The 20249-nt window shown below is 44.9% G+C and overlaps 1 protein-coding gene across 1 annotated transcript in view; it reads left to right on the top strand.

Moving 5' to 3' along the window:
- tnk2a (tyrosine kinase, non-receptor, 2a) overlaps nt 1–17353 on the top strand; it is a gene marked incomplete at both ends in the record, with an annotated part of 47542 nt that extends 30189 nt beyond the window's left edge. The window contains 9 exons of the mRNA XM_080418312.1: nt 1–8; nt 2061–2264; nt 3127–3373; nt 4128–4743; nt 5718–5862; nt 6954–7049; nt 8975–9102; nt 9587–9634; nt 17305–17353. The exon at nt 1–8 is cut by the window's left edge and continues 231 nt beyond it. Coding sequence (XP_080274438.1) covers nt 1–8; nt 2061–2264; nt 3127–3373; nt 4128–4743; nt 5718–5862; nt 6954–7049; nt 8975–9102; nt 9587–9634; nt 17305–17353 — 1541 coding nt within the window. The remainder of the gene's footprint in view (nt 9–2060; nt 2265–3126; nt 3374–4127; nt 4744–5717; nt 5863–6953; nt 7050–8974; nt 9103–9586; nt 9635–17304) is intronic.
- Between the last annotated feature and the right edge of the window lie 2896 nt (nt 17354–20249).

Below are 20249 nucleotides of genomic sequence, written 5' to 3'. Positions count from 1 at the left end.
CTCTGCAGGTTTTAAAGATCTATTTTGGGGCTTTTTATCTGTGGTGGAAAAAGTACTCACATTTTTTACTTAAAGGGGTATTTCACTTTCAAAAAAACGTTTGGTCATTTTATCGTCTACTCAGGCTTTTGTGAGCCCCCTAGACAGTTTTTAAGTTGCTTGATTTAGTATTTAGATATTTGATATTCATGTTTATCAGACACGCCCCCTTCCTATAGAGCACCGAAGTCCTGACGTCACTCGTTCATCCCCAGGTTTGCGGAAGTAATTTCTCTATGGAGAATAACATTGGGTCATCTTAGAATCGTCTCATATAAGAATTGTGGTCCAAAAATAAACACCGCGTGTCGGCGTTATTGTCAGGGAGGAGGTTCTGTATCGTTTATGATAGTCAGTCACTTATATTTGATACAGTCTGTTTCTGGCGAAAATGTAACTAATTCGGCGGAAGTAACATTAGCGTTTTCTCACCGTCAGTTGATGCTTCATATCCATAAGAGTCAACCCGCCGGGGTCATGTGTTTATTTTTGGAACACAGTTCTTATTTGACGCGATATTCAATACGTCTATGGGATTCAGAACGGGGGTGGAAAACTGCAAACCAGGTAGACAAACAAAGGATGTGTAAATGACGTCAGACTTCGGCGGTCTATACAAACCCATTATAACTTCAAACTCCATTTTTAACCTGTTAGATTCATCAAAAACACCCGTCCTTGGTTCTGGTGACTCACCCTGCCCTCCTAATACGTGAGGGGGCCGTGTTTTTTTTGATTACTTTTTTCATTTATTTTATTTAAATGTTTTAATGTATTAAATTTTTTTCATTTTCCAAAAAAAATATTAAAAATAAATGAAAAAAGTTATCGAAAAGACACGGCCCCCTCGCATATTAGGAGGGCAGGGTGAGTCAGCAGAACCAAGGACGGGTGTTTTTGACGAATCTAACATGTTAAAAATGGAGTTTGAAGTTATAATGGGTTTGTATGGGAAGGGGGCGTGTCTGATAAAATGAATATCAAATATTTAAATAATGAATCAAGCAACTTAAAAACGGTCTGTGGGGCTCAAAAAAGCCTGAGTAGACGATAAAATGACCCAAAGTTGTTTTGAAAGTGAAATATCCCTTTAAGTAAAAGTATCAATACTGCAATTTACTCTGTTTCAAGTAAAAGTCTGGAATAAAACAATTGAATTAAATATATATATTTAAAAGATATATATATATTCAAAGATTTTCAAATAATGTCATGATTTAAAAAGAAAATTGCAGATCTACGCGGAAAGAAATGACGCTTCACCGGCGCGTTTCACCGTTTCAGCGCTCCTTCAGCAGCAGCTGATTTCTGCTGATTTCTGTGCTTTTGGGCGATAGTTCTGTCTTCTTTCACTTTCTCCATGCTGTTTGGTGCCCCCCCCCTGTTCTTCAGCACCTAAAGCCCCTCCGTTATAGCCTGGGACCAGATGAATCTGTGAGTGCAAAAAAAAAATGTCACTCTGCATGCGATTTGGGTCTGGCACCGCTCCATAGAGAATCCATTTCCTGCTCCAGAAGACGTGGGTGACCAATCAGCGCCCAGTATTCAAATATGGTAGACTGTAATTGGTAGTTGGTTGTAGGTCTAACCAATTGCGTTGAGGGCCATTGGGGGAAAAAAACGTCCTCATGGAAACACCAGACTCATATCCACACAGTGATATAGTCTGTCTACGCCAGGCTACTTCCGTTAAGCTGGCACTGACGATACCTGTCTCTCTCTCTGTCTCTCTCTCTGTCTCTCTCTCTCTCTCTCTCTCTCTCTCTGTCTCTCTCTCTCTCTCTCTCTCTGTCTCACTCTCTCTCTCTCTCTCTCTGTCTCTCTCTCTCTCTCTCTCTCTCTCTCTCTCTCTCTCTCTCTCTCTCTGTCTCTGTCTCTCTCTCTCTCTCTCTCTGTCTCTCTCTCTCTCTCTCTCTCTCTCTCTCTCTCTCTCTCTCTCTCTCTCTCTCTCTCTCTCTCTCTCTCTGTCTCTCTCTCTGTCTCTCTCTCTCTCTCTCTCTCTCTCTCTCTCTCTCTCTCAGGACACTCCCTCCATCCTGGACTGGCCCCTCCCACTGCCGGCTTACGACGAGGTTGCCAGGGAAACAGAGGACCAATCGGAGGACCAGGAGGTGCGGTCCATCTACGGGGGATTGACCAATGAGGGCTCGGCCACGCCCAGCATCACGGTGGAGGGGCGGAGCGAGTCCCAGTCAGCTGACCTCTTCCAGGAGCTGCAGAGAGAAGTAAAGAAACCATGTTGTTTTTTTCTATTATCTTTAGGGCTCTCCACTTAACCTTAAAGACGGGGTGCCGTGATTTTCAGTGATCCCCCCCCCCTAAAACATAATCATCAGGTATTATGGTTATACTAGGAGGAAGATTTTTTCAAAAAGTGTACAGAAATTGTTAAAATTATGTTTTTATGTGGACACGCCTCCAGTTCATTAAGTATACCTGGTTCTCACCTTAGCACCTCCTCCACCACCTTAGCACCACCCACCTGTCCTAGTCCCTCCTCCTCCTCATGCCCACACCTGCTGTGTTATGATAATGAGGGGGAGGGCACAATTTTACTATGTCACTAAAGGGCTGTTTTTCTATTGGCACGTTTGACCCTCAAGGTTTCAGCCTCCAGGTAGAAACTCAAAATAGTCAGAGAAGACATAAAACACCATAAAAACACCACCAGGGGGCTTAATGAAGTTCTATCAACCTCATAGACACATGAAAGACAGAAAAAGTGCTAAACCATGGCACCACCTCTTTAAAGGTTTCATGACATGCTGGTTTATTGACTTGACAAAGGAGAAGGGGAGGGGAGGAGAGGGGAGGGGAGGGGAGGAGAGGGGGCGAGATTAATGGACTGTGACATCAAAGCCCATGGGCCAATCACATCACTTTTCTGAGCCTAATTATTCAGAAAACCCCAGACCACAGAAAATCCACTGAATGTTCAAAGTTCACTGTTTTTGGGTGTAATTGAGGTCAGAAAACCTAAAAAAAAACTCTCTGTCTGTCTGTCTGTCTGTCTGTCTGTCTGTCTGTCTGTCTGTCTGTCTGTCTGTCTGTCTGTCTGTCTGTCTCTCTCTCTCTCTCTCTCTCTAGGTAATGGTGAAGCTCCAGGTCCCCATGAGCGTGGGCCGCTCCCTGCCCTCCTCGCCCCTCCCCCTGGTGCCCGTGGGCCCCCACAGGCAGGTCTACCTGCCCACCCCGTCAGAGAGGGGGGGCCCGGTGCCCGTGCTCCCGCCCCGCACCCCCGTGCCCCCCCTGAGGCCCTCCAAGCACGTGGGCGTCGCCCCGCCACCGTCGTCATCGAGGCGTGGCAACCCACGCTCCAGCTCCATCTCCCTAGGTTACCATCAGCTGTTTGTTTATTTATTTATACCTTTATTTTACAGCATATTAACACATTCGGTGCCCGAATTGTATAATAACAGATTACGTTCGGTGCCAGAAATCTCACCGTTGCGCTGCGCTGCGCAGCGCTGCGCAGCGCTGCGCTGCGCTGCGCTGCGCTGCGCTGCATTGTGCTGTTTAAAACTGTAGACTCCACGACGAGCAATCCATGAAAAACAATGCATGTGTGCAGGGTGCGCGATGGTCCTGGCTAAAGCCTGGAACAACAACATGTCTCATGCGAGTCACCGTTGCAGAGCGATCGAGAATGACTCGTTTTGCCCACTGTGAAAAGTCAAGGAGATAGAATGGAAGCGGATGAGATCCAGATTTTTTGGCACAGTGATCCATCTGTCCCTTACTTCTTACAGTGTTCATGGGTGATTCCAGTGCTGCGCTAGCCCCCCCCCCCCTTGTGGAAAAAAAACGAAAAAAACTAAAAGACTGATAACACGGTCTGAACCGTGTTCGGCACCAAAGCGCTACTGTTTCAAAACACGATTTGAACCGTGTTTGGCACCCATTGTGTTAATGAACATTAGCCTACATATGTAATGGAAATACACCAGATTTACCAACAATGCTAATTTTCCCCGTATAGAAAACAAGCAACATTACAAAAGGGAAAAAAACAGAAGAGAAAAAACAACAGTACATTTTATGTTGCATTTAATGGAAAATCAAGTTTTCTTTATCTTTCTCCTTATAAGGCGAGGAGCAGCGGGAGGCGGAGTCATACTATCAGCGACGCCCCCCTCAGATCCCGCCCAGGGACCACGCCTTCTCCCAGCCCAGCTCCCGCTCCTCCTCCCCGCTGCCGCTGCTCTCCTCGGCCCCGCTCCTCCTCCCGCGCTCCTCCTCTCCCCTCCCCCTCCTGCCCCCGCCTCCCCTCGCCTCCGCCTCCTCCCCCCTCCCCCTGCCCCTCCCCCTGCCCCTGCCCCCGCCTCCCCTCGCCGTCTCCCCGCGGCGGGCGGCGGCCATCGCTGCGGCGGCAGCCGCGGCAGCAGCTGCAGCGAAGGCCTCCTCTTCCTCCTCCTCCTCTTCCTCTGGGCTGTATGGGGGCGTGGGCTCCCTGGGCCACCTCCTCTCCTCCTCCCCTATGCCACCGCCCACCTCCTTTAGCTCCGCCTCCTTCCAGCCCTCCTCCTCCAGGCTCCTCCCCACAGCCTCTTCTTCTTCTTCCTCTTCTTCCACCCTGCTGGAGCCCACTCTGACGTCGTTCGCTGAGGGACGCGTGGGCGTGTCTTCTTCTTCTTCGTTGGTGGACGGCCCCTCCCAGGGCTCTGCCCCCGCCCCGCTCCCTGAGCGCCCCGCCTACCTGGAGAGGTGAAACCTCTTATCATGTCTTATTGTTTTATGTTTTTTGGTAAATTGAAGGAGAATTCCAGACTAGCCTTTTTCTTACCTTCATTATATGATGTTATTATATCCTAGAACGAGTGGTACACTAGAACATGTTCATAACTCCACCGCAGGTAAAAACGTGAGCGGATGGTTCTTTGCTGTAGATCGCATATTTTTATCGCTTATTTTGTTCATATCTGTTGATAATGACAGAAACCTCGCCACAGTGTTTTTGTCCCAAATAGGCCGCCGTAGCGTTTACAAGCGGACTTGGACGAAATCACGGGTGAAACCTCGTCTTGCGAGACTTCAGGGGGGAGGGGCGTGTCTAACACAAACACTGTGGAGGGTTTTCTGTCGATATCAACGTCAGATATCAACAATTATTTAAAAATATGCGATTTAGCGCACGGACCATCCGCTCACGTTGTTAGCTGTGGTGGACTCAGGATGGAGTTATGAACATGTTCTACTGTACCTCCTTCCTGGATATAATAACTTCAGATAAAGGTAAGAAAAAGGCTAGTCCGGAATTCTCCTCTAACGCCCTACTTGATCCTACTACAGTGTCACATTAAAGCATCAAAACTAGCAGATCTACAAGCTTGTACCTAAATCTGTCATAATGACATGCAGACAGACCAGAGGCTAGTCTTTACTTATCAGTGAAGAGAAGAGCCTGGTCACCACCTAAAGCAGAGAGTGTCTATAGGGGGCGGGACTTTCGTCGTACGTATTTCCCCCGGAAACAATCTTTTTCGACCAATCACAACACTCGTTTCATTCGCGGAGAATGTAAACAGATTTGTAAAGCGTCAACGTCATTTCCTTGGGCGGTGTACTTCCGCCTAATTCCGGTACTTCCGTTTAGACACTCAACCGGCCAGGTCTCGCCCAGCGTGGCTAGAGGCAGGTTTTGTGTTTTTAATGGTTCCTCTCTTTGTGATCCTGAGCAGGTACGGAGCAGCAAACATGGCCGCCGTGAAGCCCATGATCCAGCAGCGGGATCCGGGGGGCGGAGCCAAACCAAACTCCTCCTACAACAACAACAACGGGCGAACGGCGGCCCTCAGCCCGCAGCAGGAGCACAGCATCACACAGGTGAGAGAAGACCAGATGAGAAACACACTCTATAGCCAAATTCTAATACTCCCCGACTTCCGTGCTCGCTCACTCCACTCGCGTGACACGCCCTCCACTCGCCCTATTTCTAGTCCCGCCTCCGAGGCGAGGAGGAGAGCGTTATAATGCAAGTCTGGAGGAGTCAAGCCGGCCGGACTGACGGCCACGTAAAACTCTTGAACCGTGGGTCGGATGAGCGAAATATTTTTTTGCATCATGAAGCAACATGGACGCCCCGGCCATCTGTGCCAGATTACATTACATTTAGTGTTATCTTCAAAACACATCTCTGGGGTCATGTGATCAAGATCCCATTCCAATTGGCTATGACTGCTTTCCAAAGTTTGCGATCTCTGGCCTATAGTGCTTAGCAAAAAAATCCTGAAGGGGGCGTCAACAAGTGTCATTTGGTAGGGGCGGACATCTTGGTGGGGGATAAACAGGTTGACTTAACATTGACTCCCACCAGTGTGTCTGCAGCTACTATGCCACGCCCCCCGTGGTGACGACACGTTGCCAAGCACTATTCAGCCCTATTTTACACTTTTCTAAAATCATAAAAAATAAGGAAAGTAACCGATGTACAAACACAATGCGTTCCGTCATGACGCATTGTGAGTTTGTAGATCGGCCATTTTGGCACAATTTTTCGACGCCTTTTGAAACATTTTCACGAAAATATATGTTATCGTCACGTTACGATATTTTTGTCACAATACTGATATGGAGGTATTTGGTCAAAGATATGGTGACAGTTGACCATACCGTATGTATCACTCTTCATATCGTCTCTGTCGGCTGGAAACCTCATATGTCCTAAAATTCAAAAGCATCAAAAGTAGCAGATCTACAAGCTCAGAACCAAATATGGAGATAAGAGGTTTCCGACAGCAACGACACATACAGTCATTATTGCATCAGTGTGTCTTCAGTATGAGTCAGCTGTACTGATTGATTGCTTGCTTGCTTGCTTGCTTGATTGATTGATTGATTGATTGATTGATTGATTGATTGCTTGCTTGATTGATTGATTGATTGATTGATTGATTGATTGATTGATTGATTGACAGGTCCAGGGGGCGGTACATGGTGTAACAGTAGAGGAATGTCAGACGGCTCTGCAGACTTACAGCTGGACTGTCTCTGAGGCTGTTCGCCATCTGAAGGTACACACACACACACACACACACACACACACACACACACACACACACACAGACACACACACACACACACACACACACACACACACACACACACACACACACACACACACACACACACACACACACACACACACACACACACACACACACACACACACACACGTATTACTGTGAGGACATCAATCGACATTGACAAGCTAGCCAAGAAATCACAGATCTACAAGCTCACAACGTGTCGTGCTGTGACCATAGACTGTAAAAAAAAAAGGACAACGTTACGCCCATAGACTCTACAGACCGTAAATTAAACCTATTTTTTAAAACGATTTCAAATCCACCATATTTCTATATCCGGTGCACTCGGAAATGAATGCTATTGGTTGTGTAGCTTGTCAGTCAAATCATCACAAGGTAGCCACGCCCCTCCTACAGCATACCCTACTTTATCATCAATTTTAAAATACATGGGACCATAATTTACCAAAACACACATCATGATGACTGAAAGAAGACTTTAAACTAGTGACTGGAAGCATATAGTATTTATGACAATGTTTATTAAGGTTAGAAAATCAAGTCTAAAGTTCGGCAAAAAAACATCCGCTTGCATAGGTTGTGCTCTGATGCAGATGTGCATCAGAAGTGTATGTGTAGGTGGAGCAGTGGTTTGATGTAGTACTGTATACATTCTGTAGGTGGAGCAGTGGTTTAATGTAGTACTGTATACATTCTGTAGGTGGAGCAGTGGTTTAATGTAGTACTGTATACATTCTGTAGGTGGAGCAGTGGTTTAATGTAGTACTGTATACATTCTGTAGGTGGAGCAGTGGTTTAATGTAGTACTGTATACATGCTGTAGGTGGAGCAGTGGTTTAATGTAGTACTGTATGCAAGCTGTAGGTGGAGCAGTGGTTTAATGTAGTACTGTATGCATGCTATAGGTGGAGCAGTGGTTTAATGTAGTACTGTATGTATGCTGTAGGAGGAGCAGTGGTTTAATGTAGTACTGTATACATGCTGTAGGAGGAGCAGTGGTTTAATGTAGTACTGTATGCATGCTGTAGGAGGAGCAGTGGTTTAATGTATTACTGTATGTATGCTGTAGGAGGAGCAGTGGTTTAATGTAGTACTGTATACATGCTGTAGGAGGAGCAGTGGTTTAATGTATTACTGTATGTATGCTGTAGGAGGAGCAGTGGTTTAATGTAGTACTGTATACATGCTGTAGGAGGAGCAGTGGTTTAATGTAGTACTGTATACATGCTGTAGGAGGAGCAGTGGTTTAATGTAGTACTGTATGCATGCTGTAGGAGGAGCAGTGGTTTAATGTATTACTGTATGTATGCTGTAGGAGGAGCAGTGGTTTAATGTAGTACTGTATACATGCTGTAGGAGGAGCAGTGGTTTAATGTATTACTGTATGTATGCTGTAGGAGGAGCAGTGGTTTAATGTAGTACTGTATGCATGCTGTTGGTGGAGCAGTGGTTTAATGTAGTACTGTATGCATGCTGTAGGTGGCGCAGTGGTTTAATGTAGTACTGTATGCATGCTGTTGGTGGAGCAGTGGTTTAATGTAGTACTGTATGCATGCTGTAGGTGGAGCAGTGGTTTAATGTAGTACTGTATGCATGCTGTAGGTGGAGCAGTGGTTTAATGTAGTACTGTATACATGCTGTAGGTGGAGCAGTGGTTTAATGTAGTACTGTATGCATGCTGTAGGTGGAGCAGTGGTTTAATGTAGTACTGTATACATGCTGTAGGTGGAGCAGTGGTTTAATGTAGTACTGTATGCATGCTGTAGGTGGAGCAGTGGTTTAATGTAGTACTGTATACATGCTGTAGGTGGAGCAGTGGTTTAATGTAGTACTGTATGCATGCTGTAGGTGGAGCAGTGGTTTAATGTAGTACTGTATGCATGCTGTAGGTGGAGCAGTTGTTCCGTCTGGGTCTGCGCTCCAGAGCGGAATGTCAGGAGGTTCTGGAACGATGCCAGTGGATCCTGGAACAGGCCAGCAGGCTGATGCTGGACACGTATGGACCACACCTCAACAGGTACACACACACACATGCACACGCACTCGCACACACACACACACACACACACACGCACACGCACACGCACGCACACTAACACACACACGCACATTTTCATTTTCAGAAATCTTAGGTTAGGTTTTAGAAGGCGTTTTTAGAATTGGCCTCAGGTCTAAATGGGTTAAATAGCAGATCTACAAGCTCACAACGCGTCGCGAGCTTGTAGATCTGCTAGGTAGGTAGAGCTAAAGTGATGTTTTATAAATATGCAAAGTAACTAAAGTTTTCAAATAATTGTAGTGGAGTAAAAGTACAATATTTGCCTCTGAGATGTAGTGGAGTAGAAGTAAAAGTATTGAATATTGGAAATACTCTCCAGTAAAGTAAAAAAAAAAAGACCTCAAAATTATACTGAAGTACAGTGCTTGAGTAAATGTACTTAGTTACTTTACACCACTGTACACTGTACGGACACATTTTCATTTTACATTTTTTTCCCCAGTCAATATGTCTCTCATTCCTTCAGGGAAACGAGGTGTGAAATCAGCTGGCTCTCTCTCTCTCTCTCTCTCTCTCTCTCTCTCTCTCTCTCTCTCTCTCTCTCTCTCTCTCTCTCTCTCTATCTCTCTCTCCCTCTCTTCCAGGAAGTGAAAAAACGGGTGGTGGTGGTGACCCTGGGGTCATGACCTCTCCTCACACCGCTGCACGCCCCAAAGTGAGAGCGAGTCATTTCTCCTCAGAGCGAGCGTCATGATGACGACACAAAGGTCAAAGGTCCTCTGGGAGGAGCTGGAGAATCGGGAGGCGATACGACGCGTCTCGCTTAAAGCTGCTGTGAATACAAGACTTATCTAAAACCTCATGTGGTTCTCAAAGTGGGGTCCAGGGACCCCTCCAGGGGTCCTCGAGGGGGTTCCAGGGGGTCCACGGCTAAATGATGATAGAAAAGGAACCAAATGGATCCCTATACAGTACCTGCTATTTTCACAATGTTTATGTGGAACTGATTCAAACTAAATGTAATGCCTCAACCCCTACGAGTGCTTGTCAGGGTGGAGGGTCCCCAGTTCAAATATGATTATTTCGGGGTCCCCAGTTCAAATATGATTATTTAGGGGTCCCCAGTTCAAATATGACTATTTTGGAGGGTCCCCAGTTCAAATATGACTATTTTGGAGGGTCCCCAGTTCAAATATGACTATTTTGGAGGGTCCCCAGTTCAAATATGATTATTTTGGTGGGTCCCCAGTTCAAATATGATTATTTTGGGGTCCCCAGTTCAAATATGATTATTTAGGGGGTCCCCAGTTGAAATATGATTATTGTGAATATTGAAATATTGTTATTTAGGGGGGGCCACGGCCTGAAGAGGTTGAGGACCACTGGCCTAATGCATGGGGGGTCCCTGGAGTCAGTGTGAGAGGCATTAATCTAAGCATGCTTTACTCATTATTAGCTTAGCGTAGCGTCTACCTGCTGATTGACTCGTATTCTGTCACGTACTTGAACAATATTGTTATTTATGGATTCTTAAAGGAGGGTAAAGAGGGTCTCTGCCCCCCCCCCCCCCCCCCTTGCAGCTCTCAATAATTATTATGTATGGATCTGCGTGCAGCACAAGTATGTGAGCCTTTTAGCATATGTTTTTTTAGTATGCATCCAGGCATAGTACATTTGAGTGGGTGGGTGGGTGGGTGCGTGCGTGCGTGCGTGCGTGCGTGCGTGCGTGCGTGCGTGCGTGCGTGCGTGCGTGCGTGCGTGCTCCTTAATGTTTTTGCCGACATTGTTAATCATACAACAGCTTTCATTTCAACATAGAGAGATATTCAGCATTTGGAAAATGTGAGAACTTTTCTGTTCATGAAATTGTAACATAAAGGATATTTATTTACGTTTTTCTTCTGAAATTTCCTCAATTAATGTCGTCTTAAACAAAGTCCCAAAGGCTTTATATATGATGTTACATGTGATATATTGTATCATACAGTATACAGTATATGTTATATGTTATGTTATGATGATATGTAATGGGACACTAGCCTCCATCTCCAGGCTCTTATTTTCCTTGGCGTTTTGCCCAAAAAGAAAGCCTGGACGAGGCTGTTGACGTTCCTGGCATAGGAAGTGGGAGTCAACCTTTCATTTCCCCCAACCAACCGGAGTGCAGTGGGCGTCGCTCCAAATGTTGTGACGTCAGGGCTCTCAATGCTGCACATTGGGGGAGGAGGAGGGGCGCGGGGGCGGGGCGGGGGGCGGGCGCACAGATCGGTGAACCAACGGTAGACAACGGCTGTTTTCTCCTGAGATTTTGAACCCGCCCCTCTAGACCAGATATCAGACGCGCTGGGGCAGGTTAGTGTTCAGCTGACGCTCGTTGATGCTAATGGGACACTGACAGAATGACTGCATTCCTTTTAGTATATAGTTTCTTTTCACTGCACTGTATTTTTCAGTTTACTTGAAATTATTGCAATACAAAAGAACATTGAAATGTGTGCACGTTCATTATTGTACATAGATGGATTCACGGTGGTGATATTGAGACATAATTGTTAACACATTGGGTGCCTGAATTTTTTAATAGCAACATACCGTGGGAGCCAGCAATCTCACCATTGACTGCGCTTTGCTGTTTAAAGCTGTAGACTCCACCACGAGCAAATCCACGTAAAAAAAAGCATGCATTCATGGAGCGCGATGACCCTGGCTACATCCTGGAACGATAACATTTCACTCGCGAGTTACAACGGGGAGGGATCGCGCATCGCGCATGACCGGTTTTCCCCACCGGAAACAGATTCGGAGATACAGACGTTTTAAAGAAGGAAATAGACAGGAAGCGGATGGGGAGCCATGTTTTTTTTTTTCTGTGATCCATCTGGCCCTTCCTTCTCAGGATCACAATGGGTACTCCCAGAGCTGCTCTAGCCCCTCCCGTGTGGAAAAGAATGAAAAAGACACAAAAAACGTACCATTACGGTTTTGGCACTCCGCGTCACTTTTTGCACCTTTTGCAAAACCGTATATATACGGTTTTGGCACCCAATGTGTTAAAATAGTCATAATTTAAATCAGGGTCCCTGTAGGACAATCATTTGAAACAGCAGTCCAAGTCATGTGACATGAAAGAGTTTGACACTTGAAATGTTATATTGAAATATCTTATATTTCAGAGATATGAAATGATTAACTCTCAGTGGTGGAAAAAGTACTCAAATGTTTTACTTAGGTAAACGTATCAATACTGCAATGTAGAAATACTCTGTTACGAGTAAAAGGCCGGAATTCAAAATATACTTGAGTAAAATTGTAAAAGTATTTGCATCAAAATGTGCTTAAAGTACCAAAAGGGCGGCCATAGCTGAGTGGTTAGTGAGCCCGCCTAGGGAGCCAGAGGCCCTGGTTGCTCCAGGTACGATTCCAGGCCACGTCAGCATATGTGTCGATGAAATGAAAGCCCGCAAGGACTTTCATGAACGTCCTGTTAAAAGGAAAGGAAAGAAAGTACTCATTATTCAAAAATGTCCCATTTAAAGTTTTCAAATGTGTACAAATCTTTTGAAAATAGCAGATCTACAAACTCACAATGCGTCGCATTGTGAGTTTGTAGATCTGCTATTTTCAAATGGCCGAAATGTATATGGGGCTGAAGTGGTTAATGTATGTTTTGTAATAATAATCTTAATCTACAAAGTAACTAGTAACTCAAGTTTTCAAATCATTGTAGTGGAGTAAAAGTACAATATTTGCCTCTGAGATGTAGAGGAGTAGAAGTAAAAGTATCGGAAATTGGAAATACTCGAGTAAAGTACAAACACCTCAAAATTGTACTTAAAGGGATACTTCACTCTTGGGCCGGGGACACATTTAAAAAAATTATTAAAAATAAATGAAAAAAGTTATGGAAAATTCATGGCCCCCTCACGCATTAGAGTGTCCTACTAATGCGTGAGGGGGCCATGAATTTTCCATAACTTTTTTCATTTATTTTTAATAATTTTTTAAAATGTGTCCCCGTCGGGAGAGTGAAGTATCCCTTTAAGTACAGTACTTGAGTACACACACAGTACTTAGTTACTTTCCACCACTGTATAACGCTGTTTCTGGACACATGGATGTACTGTTCAGCATTATGGTGGAGAAATATGAATAATGATGCTGTGTGATAATCGTGAAGATATGCTGAAACTGTTATGACTGCTGCGACTGTGTGCGCGCGTGCGTGCGTGCGTGTGTGTGTGTGTGCTTGTGCATGTACAGTATGTGTACATGAACTCTGATTGGACGGCTGTATACGATGCCGAAGGCACCGACAGAAAAGTATCTTAATACTGTATTATGTGCTCATATATATGTCCCCCGTTATTTTATAATAAAAACTAAATGTGTTCTAATCCTACATGGTTGTGCTTATTTATATCACCCTCATAGTAAAGTCATCACCAAATCCATCCCTCTGTCAGAAAGCAACTAACAGTTGGAATAACGTGTTCCTTCCACGCGCTACGTCCTACGTGGGACACTCCCCCCTGTCAGGTGACAAGAAGGTCAGTTGGCTCTCATGCATTGAAGGAGGCATGAGCTCGGCTCTGGGCTCCCTAGGCTGGCGGGGGGAGTGTAGCGCCCCAGGATCACTTAGATAATTGGCACCGGGTGAAAAAAGGGTTACAAAATTTCAATCGTGGGATAAAAAACATTAAAAAAAAAAAAAAAAAAAAAAAAGCTACTAATGTACATATAGGCTCCTATTAGGGGTGGAACGGTTAACCGTTTAACCGGAATGTGTGTCAAGTTTAGGACTTAAACGGCAAGACCACTTTGGTAGATGTTTGGGGTTGTGTATGACTTGCCATGATGTAGGGGTGGCAGTGGCTCATGGGTAGAGTGGCCGGGTAGAGTGAACTGGAAACCGCAAGGTTCCCAGTTCGATCCCGGGCTGGGGGGCTCCCCCAGAGTTAGTGTCGAAGTGTCCTTGAGCAACACACTGAACCCCTGATTGCAGGTTGGTACCTCCTCTGTGTGTGTCTGTGTGTGTGTGTGTGTGTGTGTGTGTGTGTGTGTGAGTGATGCACAATCTATGTAAAGTGTTTTGGATAAAAGCGCTATATAAATGAACATTTATGATTTCACTCCAAAGGTGGACAAGAAATCAGACATAATTGCTCCATTGATTAGAAATTGATCATTCAAAATATGCTCCTCATTGACTTACATTGTACCGTAAAACAGCTCTCAAAGTCACTCTTTTAGCACATAAACGAACACAAAGAAAGTTGATTCAGATAATATAGAACATCACCAAACCCAGTACTGTTTGTTTTTTAAATACAAATGTTAACTTCCTGTTGATTTTACTATTTTTATTAGGAAGAAAACCCGGACCCGGATATTCAAATTTCTAATCAATGGAGAAATTATGTTTGATATCTTGTCCACCTTTAGAGTTACATCATGGCAAGGTCACTACACAACCCAAACCTCTACCACAGTGGTCTTGCCATTTAAACTGAAATTAAGTAATATAAAAAAAAATTAAAATACCAACAGCATGTTAATGGAACACTTAAATATAATCTATAATTGCTCCGCATACAATATTTTAAATACCTAATTCTTTATTTTTTTGAAAAGCATTTTTTCTATCTATCAGTCACTCCACGGAGACTTGAATTCATGGATATTGTTTAGTTTGTGTCTCAAACGTTTGCTCATCCGTATACTCACGCACGCACGCACGCACGCACGCACGCACGCACGCACGCACGCACGCACGCACGCACACACACACACACACACACACACACACACACACACACACACACACACACACACACACACACACACACACACACACACACACACACACCCACCTTCTGGCCATGCAAGAAAACAATAATCAACATAAACACTCTTTCTGTCCAGCCCAGAGGGGGAATTAAAGGGATATTTCACCCAAAAGATGATTTATTTTGAATCAATTACACACCCCATGAATGTGACAAAACCCAAATAAATATCCATGAATCCAAGTCTCCATGGGGTGACTAATACATAGGGAAAAGGTGATTTTTGGGGTGAACTATCCCTTTAAGGAAGAAGGGAAGTTATAGGGCTGTAAAAAGGAGATTGGTTTGGAAGACACGGACACCGGGCGAGTGAGAGGGAGAGACACTGAGAGAGAGAGAGAGAGAGAGAGAGAGAGAGAGAGAGAGAGAGAGAGAGAGAGAGAGAGACTGACTGACTCATCCTTGAACCAGACAGTTATCGATCGTCTCAAATGGAGAGGAAAATATGTTCGTCCCCAAAGGATAAGAAGTAAATGGTTTCTGTGATGCTTTTAATGCTTAATGCTGCTGTAGTTACTGGTGCAGAAAACACAGACCTCAGTCCACTATATGTCTGGGCTGGCCATCCATTGGCTGGCTGCCAGCCTATCGGTGCTCTAGCTAATGGTCATTCACATCAGCTCAGTGTTTACAGGCATTTAGGGAGACTTTAAATATTTCTCCCCCCGCCCCTCCCCCCCCCCCTAACACTCTCCATCAGTGGTGGAAAAAGTACTCACATTTCCTACTTGAAAGTCAAAGTATCAATACTGCAATATAGAAATACTCTGTGACAAGTAAAAGTCCGGAATTCAAAATGTACTTGAGTAAAAGTACAAAAGTATTGGCATCATATAGGCCGATTTAAAGTACCAAAAGTAAAAGTACTCATTATACAGAATGTCCCATTTCAAGTTTTCAAATGTATACAAATCATTTTGAAAATAGCCGATCTACAAGCTCACAATGCGTCGCGATGCGACGCATTGTGAGCTTATAGATCGGCTATTTTCAAATGGGCGACATGTGTATAGGGCTGAAGTGGTTAATGTATGTTTTGTTTGAGTAGAAGTGAAAGTATTGGAAATTGGAAATACTCAAGTAACGCACAAATACCTCAAAATTTTACTTAAGTAAAGTACTTGAGTACGTGTACTTATTTACTTTACACCACTGCCCTCCATGATGTCCTTGTAAAAGTCATTCTGGGTAGAAGTGCGTATATAACACACCAACACAATACACACTAATATAACACACCAACACAATAATATAACACACCAACACAATACACACTAATATAACACACCAACACAATACACACTAATATAACACACCAACACAATACACACTAATATAACACACCAACACAATACACTCTAATATAACACACCAACACAATACACACTAATATAACACACCATTGCACGTTTACAGTTAGTCCAAAGTGCTCTTAAATGGAATGCTTAAGCGTGACCATATTAAAGCCACTCTGTGACCATATTAAAGCCACTCTGGCTGCTCTTCACTGGCTCCCTGTTCGCTTCAGAATTGATTTTAAGATTGTGTTGTTTGTTTTTAAATCACTGGTTTTAAGAACACGGTTTGGTGTCTCTCTGAACTTCTAGAAGTCTATAATACTCCAAGGTCACTGCCGGTGTCTGTGGACCGGTTGAAACGTATATCGTCCCAAAGACACGTTTAAAGACCAGAGGTGGAAACAAGTACTCAAATGTTTTACTTAAGTGAAAGTATCAATACTGCAATGTAGAAATACTCTGTTACAAGTAAAAGTCTGGAATTAAAAATGTACATAGATTGTGCATTACATTCACCCATTCACACACACATTCACACACACATTCACACACACATTCACACACCGATGTCAGAGGAAGCCATGCAAGACACCAACCTGCTCATCAGGAGCAAATAGGGGTTCAGTGTCTTGCTCAAGGACACTTCGATACTGACAGTACGTTTTAACAGCGGGCGACTCTCGGGCAATCGCCGGGCGACATCGTACAAAAGATAAAGAAAATCCATCTTTTCATCGCCCCCCGCCCACTTCGCCCTATCGCCAGTAGTTGCCGGCTCTCATAGACATATAAGGCACTTCCGGAAAATACTATCCTGAATCGCCCGCTGATAAAACGCACCGTAACTCTGGGGGAATCCGGGATCGAACTGGGAACTGGGAACCGCCATCCGGCCGCTCTACCGGCCACTCTACCCCTGAGCCACTGCCACCCCCACTGCTGATGTCACTGGTAGGTGGGTTTCTGGCTGTGGCGTGCTAACACATCACTTAGTATCTAACCCTGCCGGGCAGAGACGCCTGACCAGGTTATTTACAGGGTGACACCTGTGGTCCTCTCCTTATTGATGGACCAAGCATCTGGCTGCAGCTGATGGCTGCAGCTCTGTGGTCCCGGGGGAGATAGGGGGGGGGGGGGGGGGGTCTGCAATAAAGCCCCCCGTCTGATGCACTGCCCTCCACCAGCGTTGCCATGTCTGCTTGACATAAGCGACTACCAGATTTGTGTTGATGTTAGAATGTTTCAAAAAATCTCCCAAATATTCCACATTTTATTTCCAAGATGTTTTATTTGTTAAATAGCAGATCTACAAGCTCACAACGCGTCACATCGCGACGTATTGTGAGCTTGTAGATCTGCTATTTTCAATTAGCCGATATACATAGGTTTAAAGTACTCATGTGGCCTATATGTAGTGAGTTAGACCCGAGCTGGGATCGAATATATGACCTCTGAAGGGGACCGTACCTATGTTCCCCGCTTTCCTAGGGAGAATATAGGACTAACCTAAGGCCGGGTTAGGGAATATAGGACCTAACCTAAACCTAACCCTAACCCTAACCTTAGTGGGGGAACATAGAACCCGGGGAACATGACCCCCCTCTGAAGTAGTATGCTAGCCTCTTGTTCTGAACCAATCAGAAGGTCCCGTCCCCTTGGTCTATGGGAAGGCATTAGCCAGAGAAGGCTATGTGTTTGTAGCCTGCATCTCACACGGCCCAGAGGGAGAAAGAGAGCATGTTTATGTCACTACGCCGCTTATTTCTCACCTCAATGTTTTCAGATACATACTTTAGTGTAACTGTTTAAGTTTAAAACCAGTAATGCACCGCCCGGCCGTCGTCTTGAGTTGGATGAAGATCGTATAGCGGCCCCAACAGTCTCCATAGTTAAAACATGGTGCGAGTGGAGGATCCTGCAGCCTATGGGAATCAAACAGGTGAATGATATCAAGATTCATTTATATTCATTGTATCTATGTCATCACGCAGTACGTTTTCAGAAGCAAAGAATAGAGTTAAAAATGTTTGCTTTAAAACAATATATATTCAAAGATTTGCACACATTTTCACGATTTTTCAGAAAATAGAAAATAGGAGTGATGGAGTCACACAGCACCCACACTGACAGAGTTAGGAGTGATGGAGTCACACAGCACCCACACTGACAGAGTGAGGAGTGATGGAGTCACTCAGCACCCACACTGACAGAGTGAGGAGTGATGGAGTCACACAGCACCCACACTGACAGAGTTAGGAGTGATGGAGTCACACAGCACCCACACTGACAGAGTTGGGAGTGATGGAGTCACTCAGAATCAGAATCAGAATCAGTTTTATTGTCACATCACAGGTTTACAAGGTAAAAAAGTGGGTGAAATTATTTTTTGTACATCGTTCCCATCGCAACGTTAGTTTCCATAGAAAGAAGAGGGGGGGGAGAAGAAGAGGGTGGGGGGCAGGTGGGAGGGAGATCAAAACAAGAGAGCAACAGAAGGCCAGACAAGTTATCTACATATTTACAAATTACACTGACAGAGTTAGGAGTGATGGAGTCCCACAGCACCCACACTGACAGAGTGAGGAGTGATGGAGTCACTCAGCACCCACACTGACAGAGTGAGGAGTGATGGAGTCACTCAGCACCCACACTGACAGAGTGAGGAGTGATGGAGTCACTCAGCACCCACACTGACAGAGTGAGGAGTGATGGAGTCACTCAGCACCCACACTGACAGAGTGAGGAGTGATGGAGTCACTCAGCACCCACACTGACAGAGTGAGGAGTGATGGAGTCACACAGCACCCACACTGACAGAGTGAGGAGTGATGGAGTCCCACAGCACCCACACTGACAGAGTGAGGAGTGATGGAGTCACACAGCACCCACACTGACAGAGTGAGGAGTGATGGAGTCCCACAGCACCCACACTGACAGAGTGAGGAGTGATGGAGTCACTCAGCACCCACACTGACAGAGTGAGGAGTGATGGAGTCACTCAGCACCCACACTGACAGAGTGAGGAGTGATGGAGTCACTCAGCACCCACACTGACAGAGTGAGGAGTGATGGAGTCACTCAGCACCCACACTGACAGAGTGAGGAGTGATGGAGTCCCACAGCACCCACACTGACAGAGTGAGGAGTGATGGAGTCACACAGCACCCACACTGACAGAGTGACAGTGATGGAGTCACTACATCAATGGCCCTGCCATGGCATTGTCCTTTTCACATTTCTCCCCTCCTCCCCTCCAAAAATAGCAAAATGTGCTGTTCAAATTGTTTTGATTGAATACTTTATTTATAAAGACATGGAAACAGTACATGGAAGTACAGTTAACAATACAAGGTCCTCTAAACTGGATCGCTCATAAGCACTTGGCTTATTTAAAATGAGGTCCCTGTGCACTCAAATCATGATGACATTTAAGAAAACAGACAGATATACACTATGCAGAACGTCATACAATCAGCTTACAGGTTACTGCAGAGGTCTTCAACAGGGGGTCCGCGACCCCTAGGGGGTCCGCGGAGGTACTGCAGGGGGTCCACGAAATTGTTGTTTGATTAAACAATATTTTTGTTTGAAAAAAAAAGAATTTTTTTTTTTGTATTTTTTTTCCCAAAATGTCAAATTGTCTTTAAACATAACATGAATCCTTAGCAAACAGATAAATGGAGGCACAATGCACAATAACATGGTATGTTTATACATATTTTGTAGAGAATTTTTATTTTGCACACCTACTGGGGCAGGTGCGTATAGGAGCAGGCAATATAAAACACAATTGTATACATAAATATACAATATATGTGGTAGCCCCCCCTACCCTACGAGGTAGGGGGTCCCTGCTCCATCTCCCCATCAGTTTGGGGGTCCCTGGCCTGAAAAGGTTGAAGACCCCTGGGTTACTGTATGAAACATAAGAAATATGTACAATAAACAGTTCAAGGAGGGGGGGGGGGGGGGTAGGTAGGTTAAGACTTAGACAGGGGCCAGTTTGGAAATGCAGCCTCCT

This window comes from Gymnoscopelus braueri (genome assembly GCF_963280865.1).
Source record: "Gymnoscopelus braueri genome assembly, chromosome: 21".
Lineage (NCBI taxonomy): Eukaryota > Metazoa > Chordata > Actinopteri > Myctophiformes > Myctophidae > Gymnoscopelus > Gymnoscopelus braueri.
Note: the sequence above shows the minus strand (reverse complement) of the source record. Positions and strands in the feature narration are given on the sequence as shown.